The 13890-nt window shown below is 40.3% G+C and overlaps 1 protein-coding gene across 1 annotated transcript in view; it reads right to left on the bottom strand.

The window, feature by feature from the left end:
• The window catches only part of LOC115103102 (BMP/retinoic acid-inducible neural-specific protein 3), a 70629-nt gene extending 67679 nt beyond the window's left edge, over window positions 1-2950 (bottom strand). The window contains exon 1 of the mRNA XM_029623738.2: window positions 2629-2950. Coding sequence (XP_029479598.1) covers window positions 2629-2906 — 278 coding nt within the window. The 5' untranslated portion in view covers window positions 2907-2950. The remainder of the gene's footprint in view (window positions 1-2628) is intronic.
• Window positions 2951-13890: the final 10940 nt, after the last annotated feature.

The following is a 13890-nucleotide window of genomic DNA, read 5'->3' as shown; positions in this document are numbered from 1 at the left end:
TCCCCCTGTGACCCTCACATTCAATTTATTCATAGGCATGAGGGCTCCTCGAAACTCAAATCACATATATCTTTACACATTTCACAGGCATAGTAAATGCATGCTATGTATACTGAACAAAAATATAAATGCAACGTGCAACAACTTCAAAGATTTTACTGAGTTACAGTTCATATAAGGAAATCAGTCAATTGAAATAAATTCATTAGGCCCTAATCTATAGATTTCACATGACTGGGAATACAAATCTGCATCTGTGGGTCACAGATACCTTAAAAAACAGGTATGGACGTAGATCAGAAAACTAGTATCTGGTGTGACCACCATTTACCTCATGCAGTGCGACACATCTCCTTAGCATAGAGTTGATCAGGCTGTTGATTGTGGCCTGTGGAATGTTGTCCTATTCCTCTTCAATGGCGGGAACTGGGACATGCTGTCATACACGTCAATCCAGAGCATCCCAAACTTGCTCAATGCGTGATATGTCTGGATACTATGCAGGCCATGGAAGAACTGGGCCATTTTAAGGTTTCAGGAATTGTGTACAGATCCTTACGACATGGGGCTGTGCATTCTCATGCTGAAAGATGAGGTGATGGCGGTGGATGAATGGCACAATAATGGACCTCAGGATCTCGTCACGGTATCTCTCAAATTGCCATCGATAAAATGCAGTTGTGTTTGTTGTCTGTAGCTTATGCCTGCTCTTACCATAACCCCACCGCCACCATGGGGCACTCTGTTCACAATGTTGACATCAGCAAAGCGCTCGCTTGCACGACCCCGAACACGTGGTCTGCGGTTGTGAGGTCAGTTGGACGTACTGTCAAATTCTCTAAAACAACGTTGAAGGCAGCTTATGGTAGAAAAATGAACAACAATTTCGCTACAGTCGCAATAACCCAAGCTAACTATGTATATGTGACAAATAAAATTTGATTTGAACATTCAATTCCCTGGCAACAGCTCTGGTGGACATTCCTGCAGTCAGCATGCCAATGACACGCTCCCTCAAAACTTGTGACATTGTGTTGTGTGACAAAACTACACATTTTAGAGTGGCCTTTTATTGTCCCCAGAACAAAGTGTACCTGTGTAATGATCATGTTGTTTAATCAGCTTCTTGATATGCCACACCAGGTGGATGGATTATCTTGGAAAAGGAGAAATGCTCACTAACACGGATGTAAACAGAAATAAGCTTTTTGTGCGTATCTTTTATATTAGCTCATGAAACATGAGACCAACACTTTACATGTTGCGTTTATCAGTGTAGTTACCATATCAATGGCACTTACAGAATCTCCATGCACAACACTTGAACTTGGCAAACATGAAAGATTAAACAATGTTAGGCTTGCCTTTCAAATAGGACAAAGTCCCTTCACTCCAGAAAGTAACAGCAAGGATGACTGAATTTGCCTTGGCAGAAATATTTCAGTGAACCACCCGTAGGGCAGCTGTGACCAGGCAGAGAGGGGGAATAAAATCAGTCTTCCTCTATATAACCCAGTGGGTGTTCCCTATTCGTAATGGGCAGATTTACACACCTACTTTCCCTCTGGGTGTCCTTTAATGAGATCAGTTAACATATCAAAAGGCCTTGGCAGCACAAATGGCTTGTGGGGGAAACCAAATTTATGTCAATTGACGACTGAGGTGTTGGTCAGACAACAGTGCGCTCTCACACACACAAACACAACACACACACACACACACACACTGCTAGACAACCATTCAAACAGTACATTTACATTTACATTTAAGTCATTTAGCAGACGCTCTTACGGGCTATGCTCTCTGCCTGATTCCATCACAGATCTGCAGGCATTTTTCTGCATTTCAGTTCCTTGTCCTAGTCATTTCTAGCACTGTCCCAGAGCATGAAAGAGAAGCGTGATCCATCAAACTTCTGTCAAAAAAACTACACCTATCATGGCTAGCTATACTCAGAACATCTGCAATGAAAGCTATCATTTAAAGTTGTATGAGAAGAAAACTGTGACATATTTCTGAATAAATTGGTTTCTAAAGAGACAAATATCTCTTTCTTACAGTAAAGAAATGCACCTACACCCCTTCAACATGCCCACACTCAAGTAGCATTAACATCACAGCAGAAAATATGTTGGCAGTAATCTGGAGCTATAATTTGACTCAGGTGAGTGTAGCACCATGGAGAGCATGCAGCAACAACAAAATAAAATGTAATGGAGGCTGTGTGATGGAGGAAAGTAAAATGCATGAATAAAATGCATGGAAGGGTCAGAGTAAAATATTGTAACGACCCTGGGTTTATAAGGGAATCCGTACGAGCATGCTTTTGGGGCACAGTCGATAGCGCACTGGACTTCGGGCTAGAAGGTTGAGGGTTCGAGGCATGCTCCCTGCCTCAGTTTCATTACAATATATATTCTAAGCTGAGGAAAAATGTAAATTAAAGGCTTATCAGAGAGAGTACATCACATTTGGTATTACATTTAGAATAAAGTTAATGATATTGAAAATAAATGTTGAAAAATAATTTGATGGGATGGAAGGGTCATAGTGGATCTTGATTGGTACAGTACAGCACATACAGTACAGCAACATTCAAACACGCACACTTTGCCTCTAGATTCTCACCTGTAGATCTTATAGCGTGTGGAGAATCCTTGCTGGAAGCGTTCTTTGAACTCTGTGTATTCCGGAGAACGGTGGAAAGGTCCCTTCTCAGACAGCAGCCAATCCAATTGGTCGCCACTCTGGTGTCCGGTGCTGGCAGCAGTGAGCGAGGGGTTGTTACTCTGCTGCCCCTCAGCCAGGGCCAGAACCCAGCCGAGGTGGCCCAGCACTGTCCACTGCCATACGAGCATCAACAGCAACCATCTAACAGCTGTGGCTCTTGGCCAACGCATCACCATCTTCCTGTTGGGCACCTGGGACCAGCATTCTTCAACTAATCCCTCCTGACCTGCGAAGGAAAAGAGAGAGAACATGTTTTAGGGCTCAATTCAGAGGACAACTTGAAATAATAGAAAAACACAGATACTACGCTTGACACTTGTATCACTTGCGTTGATTTAGCTTATGTATCCGCCTCACAGCCTTCGCTTTCCTTAGGGATCAATTCAATTAAACACACATGCAGTAACTTTCTTTTCCATAGACAAAAACTTAATAGACTTGGCTAGACTTTCAATCTTAGCCTGTACTAACAACACTGTGAGAGCCTTTCTTTGGCTAGCGTTGGGAGGCCATACACCAAGGAATCAATTCAATAAAACACACTGTGTTCTTTTTTGCGGAAGCGCTCTTTACCATGGTCAAAAACCTACTGCTAGGTGCAATCCACTCATAGGTATATGCTTTTAGTCGTGCTTTCAAGTTTGTGTGGGCGGACAAAATCACATGAAAACATAATTGTTAGGTATAAATAAGGACCTTGCTCTTGAAAAGAGGACCTAGCTTTACACCAAGTACAGATCTACTGTTGGTCTAAGTTGCCGTTGTTGGATTGTTTAGGCTGACAAAAGTAAGGACACACTCAATTATCCAAAGCTGTTATGACTAAATAAGAATTGCCATCATGTCTGAAGCATCCTTAAAAAAAAGAGGGTGGTACGTTTTTGTTATTTATTAATAAGTTACTGTAGTGTTAAATCTGCAGTGCACAGTCAAACATTTAGGCCCAAGAATAGAACAAGCTAGAACAAACTGTACAAGCGATATGGGACCAACAGTATTCCCTGTTGGTCTTCTATTTTGATAAATAACACAATGCAAATTAATTTGAGAGAGCAAAATGCATGTTTAAACAGTAAATAACCTTTCTTTAATTTACACTTGGAAAGGGGGATACCCAGTCAGTTGTACAACTAAATGCCTTCAACTGAAATGTGTCTTCTGCATTTAACCCAATCACTCTGAATCAGAGAGAACCATGGGCTTGTTATGTTTTAATAGGCAATTATTTAGGTAATTTATCTCATTAATAATTATAATAGGCATCTAACTTGGAGAAAGTATGTAGGATCAAGCTTTGAAAAAGGGAACATCATCAACTCCACTTTATACTAGACAGTATAAAAGGTAAGACTATACAAAAAGTTGCTCTTATACCTGTGTGGTAACATTAGAATTACACGAGTCACAGTATTCTATTAGCAATGTTAATTTAGTAATGACTTTGGAGAGTAATTACACATAGTAAGTATAATGTGTCAATACTGCTCAGGAGTAATTGTTGATTTATTGTATCTCACATATAGATAAGCCTCCTAGTCCATGTTGTGCATGACATAGAACACAAACCACCATTATTCTGTGAAGTGAACACCTCACATCTTACAAGTCACTCACTCTTGTTTTGCAATGTGAAAGATAAATCTGTCCGTACATTGTAAAATGTGATGTATTGTGATCCTGTCTTGAAGTGCCTGGCATTCCAAATGATCTCAATTCCATACATTATTTCAAAGGCTATGATGATACAAAATATACATTACGTAGAGAATTAATCACTATGAAATAATATTGAATACTTTATTTCACCTTTGTGCATCACAGTAGTTAATAATTAAAATACCTATCATCTGCCTGCCCACTCATCAAGATAGGGCCTGTCTAAAACAGTATCTCTCTTATTGCACACTGCACACTCCACTGGGGAATAAACCCTTTTTGTGTCCCAAATGGTACCATATTTTGTATTTGGTGCACTTTTGACCAGGGCTCTATAGGGCTCTGATCGAAAGTAGTGTACTATATAGGGAATAGGATGCCATTTGGGAGAGATATGGTAAAGAGGAGAAGCTGTGTGGCAGCTGCTGCTGCTTTCACATTTCCTTTCATTCTGTATAATCCCTCCCTCCCTCCAGCCCCCCCCCCTCCCTGTACCCCTGCATTGCCTGTATCCCATACAGCCAAGACTCTATTATAACTTTCCTTTTCACAGTTGGGCTTTGCAGTTGTAAACAGGAGATGAGATTTTAATGCTATTTCATCATGCTGAATCCAAGTGTAAATTCTACTTTAGCATAAATAAAATATGACTTGCGGTGTAGTCTTTCCTATATGAAAGTTTTTCCTATATGATGGTTGTCATCTCATGAAGCTAGAGGGGAAAACGAGCCACAGCTGATTCATAAACAGTATAGTGCTGACTCCAATCTTGCTTGAAATTTGCCTTTCAAATGAGTCTATGTTCTAAAAGCAACACCTCTTGCTGAGATCTCCAACCCAGGGCTTATTGCTCCTCTCTTGAGGTTCTTCCTAATTATAAAATGCATAGAACATCCTAGAAATGCCAGTGAGACAATGGAGGAAAAACGGAATTTAGCCTTGACATTTAATGTTCATCTTGCATAATTCAGGTACCTTCCTGTTTACCCTTTCTACCCATGAGAAAAACCAAGGAGAAGACACACGTCTTGAATTCAGTATGGTGGTACGAGGGCGGTCGGAATAGAAAACCATTTTACCGCCTCTCGCTTAGAAATAACATTTCAGACAAGTATCGTCTGGGGAACTGGGCACCTTTTGTGCCATTCACATTTGTAGCATTCACCAAGTTTTGCAGGTGGTTAATGTTCACAGTGGCCAACACCCCTAAATACCACACGCGCACACACTCACCTACACGTGCACGCACACTCAGACACACACACCTGCACATCGTCAATGACCATGCATTAGGAGAAAGCCTAAGAATGGTGTGTTTCTTCCCTGCTTTATACTGGATATCATAAGGCACAGTATCAGGCAGGTCAGCGGCTTAATGAGCACATAGTATATGCTATACCTGTAAGATCTACCCAGTAATGTGTGCATGGCAATGAGAGCAGCTGTGAGTCCTTATTGGGTCTGACTTAATAAGGTTTTGTTTGTGAGTGTAGGCAGACACCTGCCTCATGGCCAGGCCCAGCAGAGCAGGTGTAGTCCCATTACCAGAAGGCCAGATGTCCTCTTGAACTCAGGTACTCATACTCAGTGTTTTAACTACTCAGCAACCCCGCCAGCTGTCCCACAATATTTCTGTGTCGCTGCATGCTGAGGGTGGATTGCTTTATGCAACAAAGTTAATGCATAGTACCAGGTTGGTGGGTTTGTACTATGACTCTATTATGAAAACTGTCAGCCAAGGCAGAACTTTCCATCAGTTCCAGCCTAGCAATTTGTTTAAGCGTGGTTTGATGAAAGGATGAGAGCAATTATGAGGAGTACACCTCCTACACTATGGTAAGCCAAACAGCTGTTATATATATTGGTTCCGCAAGATTTGTGTCCTTATGAGCCGAGCTGCACCGCACCGATAGCATCGTGATTCCAACACAAAAGCTATAAGTACGTTTTTAAACAAGCGAGGTATCCCACTCATTCAAAGAGAATTAAAGGCAGACCAGGTCCCTGAGATGCACGTGTTTTCTTTTCCTCAAAAATAAAAATCTACCATTGCCGAAAAAACATTCCCTGCATTAAACTGTGGGATGTAGTTTTTTTAATATCAGAGTTGCTGGTTGGATGTTGTTCCGTTTGTGTCATTCTTTCGTTTTTTAAAAAAATCGTATATTTTTTGTGTAGTTAATATTTCAGCTTTTATTTTCTATGTTTTTTTTTTTTTTTTTTTTCTCCCTATAAAGCACATTGCATTCCATGCCTAAAATGTGCTTTATAAATAAAGATGATTAAAGTCGATCATCTTGCTCAGTAACTTCAATATGATAATAATTTATGAGCAGTTTCTTTCTAACCATGAAGTTGATTCAAATCTCATCCTTCCAGTAAAGGTTTGCCCCCAGGTAACTGTCTTGCAAGATGTAAGATAAATATAAAAATAAAAGCCATAATCTTGAAAATGAAAAAGAGCCTTAATTAAAAACCTCAAGCATGCCAAGTTAATCAGCTAAAACAATTAGGAGGGCGTGAAAAAGCATTAATGTAAAAATAATCTGATTCTCAGCCACACTTCATTGTTCAGGGCACTTAAAAGTGAGATTCCACACATATTTCAAACAGGAAAGCAGGTGCTTACCTATTAACTGCACATTAATAAAGAGTACAGTCAGCATTACACAGGGCAGATGGTCTCCAGAGATAAGGCTTAAAAGCTAGCCAGAGAGGAGTCAAGCTAAATATCAATGTTAGATCTACATCGGGGTCTCCGACGGAGCCAAAGTTTAGCAAACAACCATATGGGCAATTAGGACCATCAGTACCCGCAAAATTTCTATAGCACTTGATAATTAAGACCAATCTGTCTTTAGGAGGTTTCATATTTTCCAGCTGTTTGATTTTAAGAAAATTCCAAAGTACTAAAGGATCGATGATGTGTTATTTCTTCACCTGTCCATCTGCCGTTGTTTCTCCATAAACACAAAGCCACGTATAGCGTGATTGCCTATACATCACTCTGAAAATACATAGCCCAGATAATTACCCAAGCTGCTTACTGTGGGTAACACTGTCTCCATAAAAAGCCCATCTGCATATTGCAACAACTCTTTATTAGTTTGTTGACTAATCCCCCAATAGGTCCACAGTGACATGGGAGGTTGTGGAATTCCTGCCAAGAACAATACACACACACATTTGGTAATTGAGAGCACAGCAGGGTCTCAGTTTGAATCGCCTCTGTAAACTTTAATTATATACAGTATCTACTGAAGTTTGGAAGGAAATATCCAAAGGTGGGATACATGTTTTAAAAATGTAAAACAGCAAAACATCAATCAAAAGCTAAATCGTAATGCATTTCACAATTTCACAATGTGTAACATTTCCCATTTTCAGGGTTGCAACTGTCAACCTGGTCTCATTAGTATGTTGAAAACATGTAACAAACCATATTGCCTGTCATCTATACATGTGATGTGCATTGTCATGGTAATTTATTTCAGTGGTAATAGCTAATCAAGGCCAATTGCAAGGCCACAATCATCTTGATTTAGAAAGACACTGATGTGGGTGTCAGTTGTGCTTATGCTGAATCCATTTCAGAAAAGCCATGAGCCATGTTGATGGCTGGCTTTGAAAGGGTTGATGGGACCTTATTTTCAAGAAAAGCCACGAGGAGCTCTTGTGCTTCTCTGTTGATATGTTCATTAAATATTCAGATAGTTTTATATAATGTATCAGCTTCATGTATATTTGAACTACCTTTTAGGGCACATCAATTCTATTTGATTCATGTGAGAGATGGCACCGTACCAGTCCCTTGTTCTGCAAAGGAGAAACCTAGCAGAACAGTTTGATTTATTACGCATCTCATTTAAAACTTTACTTTACTTTACTTTACAGTCTTGTTGATTCTGAATGAGAACATAGGGGAGACTTAAAAGGTTGACTAAAGGTTAAAATGTAACACAAAAGCAGAAAGTACCCACAATGTGCCTTAAGGCTAGCAAGTACTGACTACTTTGTGTGTGTGTGTGTGTGTGTGTGTGTGTGTGTGTGTGTGTGTGTGTGTGTGTGTGTGTGTGTGTGTGTGTGTGTGTGTGTGTGTGTGTGTGTGGCTTGTGGTCCTTGCGCTGGAGAGAATGCAGAAATGCAGAGATGTTCCTCTTTTCAATAAATCCATGACCATGAATCAGTGACCACGGCTCATCAATGCCAGATAATTTGACAGATTTTTAAAGCCTGAAGCAATCTAGAGCCAGAAGTAAAAGTATATTAGAGTTACTCTATCATATAAAGATTTCCCCTCTTGCGGGTTTGGCAAAATTAAGTTATATATATGTTTTATACAATTTCAAAAATCATACATTCATAACCGTTTTCACCACACACTAAGTGTGTGGCCTCAGGCCTCTACTCCACTACCACATATCTACAGCACAAAATCCATGTGTATGTGTGTGTCATTGCTTCACAGTCCACGCTGTTCTATAAGGTGTATTTTTACACGGTTTTATATCTGATTCTACTGCTTGCATCAGTTACCTGATGTGGAATAGAGTTCAGTTATGGATCTATGTAGTACTGTGCTCCTCCCATAGTCTGTTCTGGACTGTAAAGAGACCTCTGGTGGCATGTCGTGTGGGGTATGCATGGGTGTCTGAGCTGTGTGCTAGTCGTTTAAACAGACCGCTCTGTGCTTTCAACATGCACCTCTCACAAATACAAGTAGTGATGAAGTCAATCTCTCCTCCACTTTGAGCCAAGAGAGATTGACATGCATATTATTAATGTTCGCTCTCTGTGTACATCCAGCTGTGCTGCCCTGTTCTGAGCCAATTGCAATTGCAAGTCCCTCTTTGTGGCACCTGACGACACGACTGAACAGTAGTCCAGGTGTGACAAAACTAGAGCCCGTTGGACCTGCCTTGTTGATAGTAATGTTAAGAACATAGATCTGTTAAGAACGTAGAGCAACACTTTGTTATGGACAGACTTCTCTCCATCTTACCAACTGTTGTATCAATATGTTTTGACCACAACAGTTTACAATCCAGGGTTACTCCAAGCAGTATAGTCACCTCAACTTGCTCAATTTCCACATGATTTATTACAAGATTTAGTTTAGGTTTAGGGTTTAGTGATGCTTTAATACTTTTAGTTTTTGAAATATTTAGGACAAACTGATTCCTTGCAACCCATTCTGAAACAAACTACTGTTCTTTGTTAAGTGTTTCAGTCATTTCAGTCGCTGTAGTAGCTGACGTGTATAGTGTTGAGTCATCCGCATACATAGACACACTGGCTTTACTCAAAACCAGTGACAAAGTAAGGGGCCTAGACAACTGCCCTGGGGAATTCCTGATTCTACCTGGATTATGTTGGAGAAGCTTCCATTAAAGAACACCTTCTGTGTTCTCTTAGACACTTAACTCTTTATTGGGGCGGCAGGTTGCCAAGTGGTTAGAGCGTTGGGCCAGTAACCGGAAGGTTGCTAGATTGAATCCCGAGCTGACAAGGTAAAAATCTGTCGTTCTGCCAGTTAACCCACTGTTCCTAGGCAGTCATTGTAAATAACAATTTGTTCTTAACTGACTTGCCTAGTTAAATAAAGATGAAATAAAAAATGTCAATTATCCACAATATAGCAGGGGATGTAAAGCCATAACACATACACGTATGTTTTCCAGCGGCAGATATGATCGATGAAGTCAAAAGCTGCACTGAAGTCTAACAAAACAGCCCCCACAATCTTTATCATCAACTTACATGATGACATGTAAGTACACAGTTTTGATTGATTAATTGTGCTCTGTTACCATGGTTGTTTATCATCCTTCAAAACTGTTGAGTTGAGGTGTTTGTGAAGTAATTCTTGCCCCCAGCTTGCATGCTCACCCACCGCTGCTGCTGTAGACTGAGTGAACAGCATGCAATACATACAATGTGTCTCTCATCTGCCATCTCATACTAAACCTTGGAATTCATGCAGAATATGGAGCCCAGAGCTCTGCTTATCATCTTCACAATTCCGCACATTGTTACTGTTTTTATGTTCAATCAGGCATGGAAGACGATCTGATGATTCAGATGGGTCGTGACTGATTTCAGCTCTCCTGTGGACACACCCTGCTAAAACATTTATGGTCCGTTTGGTCATGAATTTTATTCACACGTATCTCGTGATACTTCTGGACTAAAGGAGAGATATCCTTCCAGGCATGTTTTGGAGAGAAGAAAGTAGGGAAGTGATCGGGATCGTCAGCTAGAGGCTACAGCCATAGACAGGTGGAATCTATTAGAGTCTGGGTGAGGATAAAAAGGCACAAAACTCTCCATGGAAAAAGTCTAATGTTTCTGCATACAGAATGGTCAATCAAACAAAGAATCTTCATATCAGAGGAGCAGGGTATTTCATAACAGATATTCCCAACACAAAGCTTGAGAGAAGATGAACGTTTATAGAAGGTTGTTTTCCGGTACACTGAATGCATTTGAAATTTGTCCTGAGGCTCATTAGAATTGCTATAGTCATTCAACACATCATTTTCTCTGAGTGATGGTTTAAAGTGGTTGTGTGTTTTCTCACTCTTTAATAATATGAGCAGGCTGTAGCAGGGCTTGTCATCGTGGTTTTTAGATAAATGCCTTTTTCTGCAGGATGAATCACTCTATCAGGGTCAATGAACACTAATGGAGAAAAACTCAACATAATGCTTCATGCAATATAATTTTGGGAGGTTCTGGTATGCCAAAACTAACCTGTTAAATATACATATGATATAGACATGATTCGTATAAAAAATTATCAACGATAATCAGTTTGCTTTTATTGAACATATTTGCCTAAGACTTGTTCTCATAAAATGCAGAGGTATCTTTACAAAAACAAAAATCTTTAGGAACTTAGGAAAGTTGTTTATATTTGTTGATATTTTGAAGTTTTGCTTGGACCAGCAAGGCATGAAGTGATATTGTGCAATTGGAAACCCTAGCCCGGATGTCGATGATGAGTATATCTCCCCTTATATAATTCTTAGGGAAATGTATGGAAATATTTTTAAGCTGCATAATGGTGAGAGATCAATATGCAAGGGCAAGACTGATCCAATATCCAACCCAGGGGAGGTCCGAACCACCAACGTGCTCAGGGTTCAGTGCACAGCTCAAGACCAACGGCAATGGTACCATGCCAACTCCTCATGTGCCTCTCTCTCTAAACCAGCCATTCCTCTGGAGACTTCAGCAACCGAAAACAAACACCTCTCTATCTCTCCCTCTCTCTCGTTTTTTCTCTCTCGCTATCTTAGAAACCCCTCGTATTGTGTGCCAGTCAACATTCATCCGGCCATAATTGAAAAAAATGTAGTTCCTTCCTCAGTTTATGTGACTTGGCTATTAAATTCTGTTTTGACAGGCCATACTCTATAGTGGGTCAAACTCACTCTGTCTGACCAAGCTAGTTCCAAAAACAGGAACAGGTTATCATTCAATTTTCTGGTTTGCTGTGGCAGCTCTCCCTCAACACTTTCCAGAAGATAATTGCATTAGTCTAATTTGACACATTGGGAACATTTGTCACGCTCCTATAGCTGATGCACCACTGTGCCCCACGGTGGATATTAACTTTCCGAATTCCAAAGTCTATAAAAAATGAATCAAGATATAACATGGAAGCAGAATTTTTGTTTTGAGTAAAAATCCAGTATCCACAGGCATTTTCTGAAATTCTTTCAGCTTTGCATGTTCAGCTCAGACTCAATTTAAGGCACACATCTGTGATCTGAACCCTGGAGTTCCTCAAGAAACCATTGCAGTCAATGGGTTAATATTTGCACCCTTGGTAAGTTGAGGGTTCTTGGAGGAACCTTTAATGTTTAAATGTAGCAAAGAGTTCCCGGAGGAACCTTTTTGCTGGTGCGTGCGGAGCACTTAGAATTTATTTTACTAATGGATTTGTTGAGCTGCCAGACTCAGAAGGTTTTCGGCACTGGATTTATCGGATAGCTAGCAATTTGTAAACAATCACCCATTCCTATCAGTGCTATTTTAATAGCCATGTTGAATAAATCAACATTGGTTCCTGTAGCCTCCTGTTTTAATTCAGAAACGTTTATTGTGATGGTAATGATGTTTGCTTATAATGATAATTATTAGGTGACATCTTAAGTCGCTATGTAGCTACAGTATCTTCAATCTTGCCTACACTTAAAAACGCTGGGTTGTTTGGATGACCCAATTCCTGGGTTGGAGGCATTGGGTCACTTAGTAGGGTTGTTTTCATTAAAAAGAGCCAGGTTGGGTTGTTGATTCTGGGTTAAAGTAACTGGGTTAAAGTAAATCTCACTTTCAATAGTTCATATTGTGAACTCATACCCAAATAATGTTTTTGACTCGCCCTATTCTCCTATTTGTGGCCAAAGCATAAATTGGTTGAAAAAACACTTTAAAAAAACATCCCAATCAGCGGTCTAGAGCAGGATGAGCTGGCCAATCAGCAGTCGACTCGCATTAATATTTTTAATATCCTGGTATACACCCACACCATTCTGTTGTTGGGGTACGCCCACAGCATTCCAACACTGAAAAGCTGCTTTTTAACATACTTAAAAAAATGTAAAGTAAAACTATTTCACTCATATTCACCATGTTTCTTTCTAACCGTTTTATGTGAGTAAAGTAACATTTCACATCAGGCCCAACGGAAACAGCAAATTTGCCTGCAACTTTGCAGATGGATCGCCAGGTCGCAGTTGTAAATGAGAACATGTTTTCAACGGGCCTACCTGGTTAAATAAAGGTGAAATGAAATAAAAATTGTGTCATGGATTCCCCTGGTACTCCTGCTCATTCCGTGCACCAGTTCCGGAGGTCTACTGTCACCTGCCTCTAGGCATCACTGAACTGTCTCATTACGCACACCTGATTCCAATTCCCCTGATCAGTAATTGTATTTTTATAAATGACTGGAGACCAGTGCAGGAATACGTAATAGGGGGTTTTAATCTCCACCCAAAAATACAACATGCCATGAAAAGGCACGGGGACGAAGCCCAAAACGAACACGTATACAAAAACACAGGGATGTAACCCAAATAAAAGAGCGAGGTTAAACCTCCAACAAATACACAGGACGAGACCCATAATAACAAGTGCACAACAATACACAGGACGAGACCCGTAAAAACAAGTGCACAACAATACACAGGACGAGACCCGTAATAACAAGTGCACAACAATACACAGGACGAGACCCGTAATAACAAGTGCACAACAATACACAGGACGAGACCCGTAATAACAAGTGCACAACAATACACAGGACGAGACCCGTAATAACAAGTGCACAACAATACACAGGACGAGACCCGTAATAACAAGTGCACAACAATACACGGGACGAGACCCGTAATAACAAGTGCACAACAATACACGGGACGAGACCCGTAATAACAAGTGCACAACAATACACAGGACGAGACCCGTAATAACAAGTGCACAACAATACACAGG

This window comes from Oncorhynchus nerka, linkage group LG20 (assembly GCF_034236695.1).
Source record: "Oncorhynchus nerka isolate Pitt River linkage group LG20, Oner_Uvic_2.0, whole genome shotgun sequence".
Lineage (NCBI taxonomy): Eukaryota > Metazoa > Chordata > Actinopteri > Salmoniformes > Salmonidae > Oncorhynchus > Oncorhynchus nerka.
Note: the sequence above shows the minus strand (reverse complement) of the source record. Positions and strands in the feature narration are given on the sequence as shown.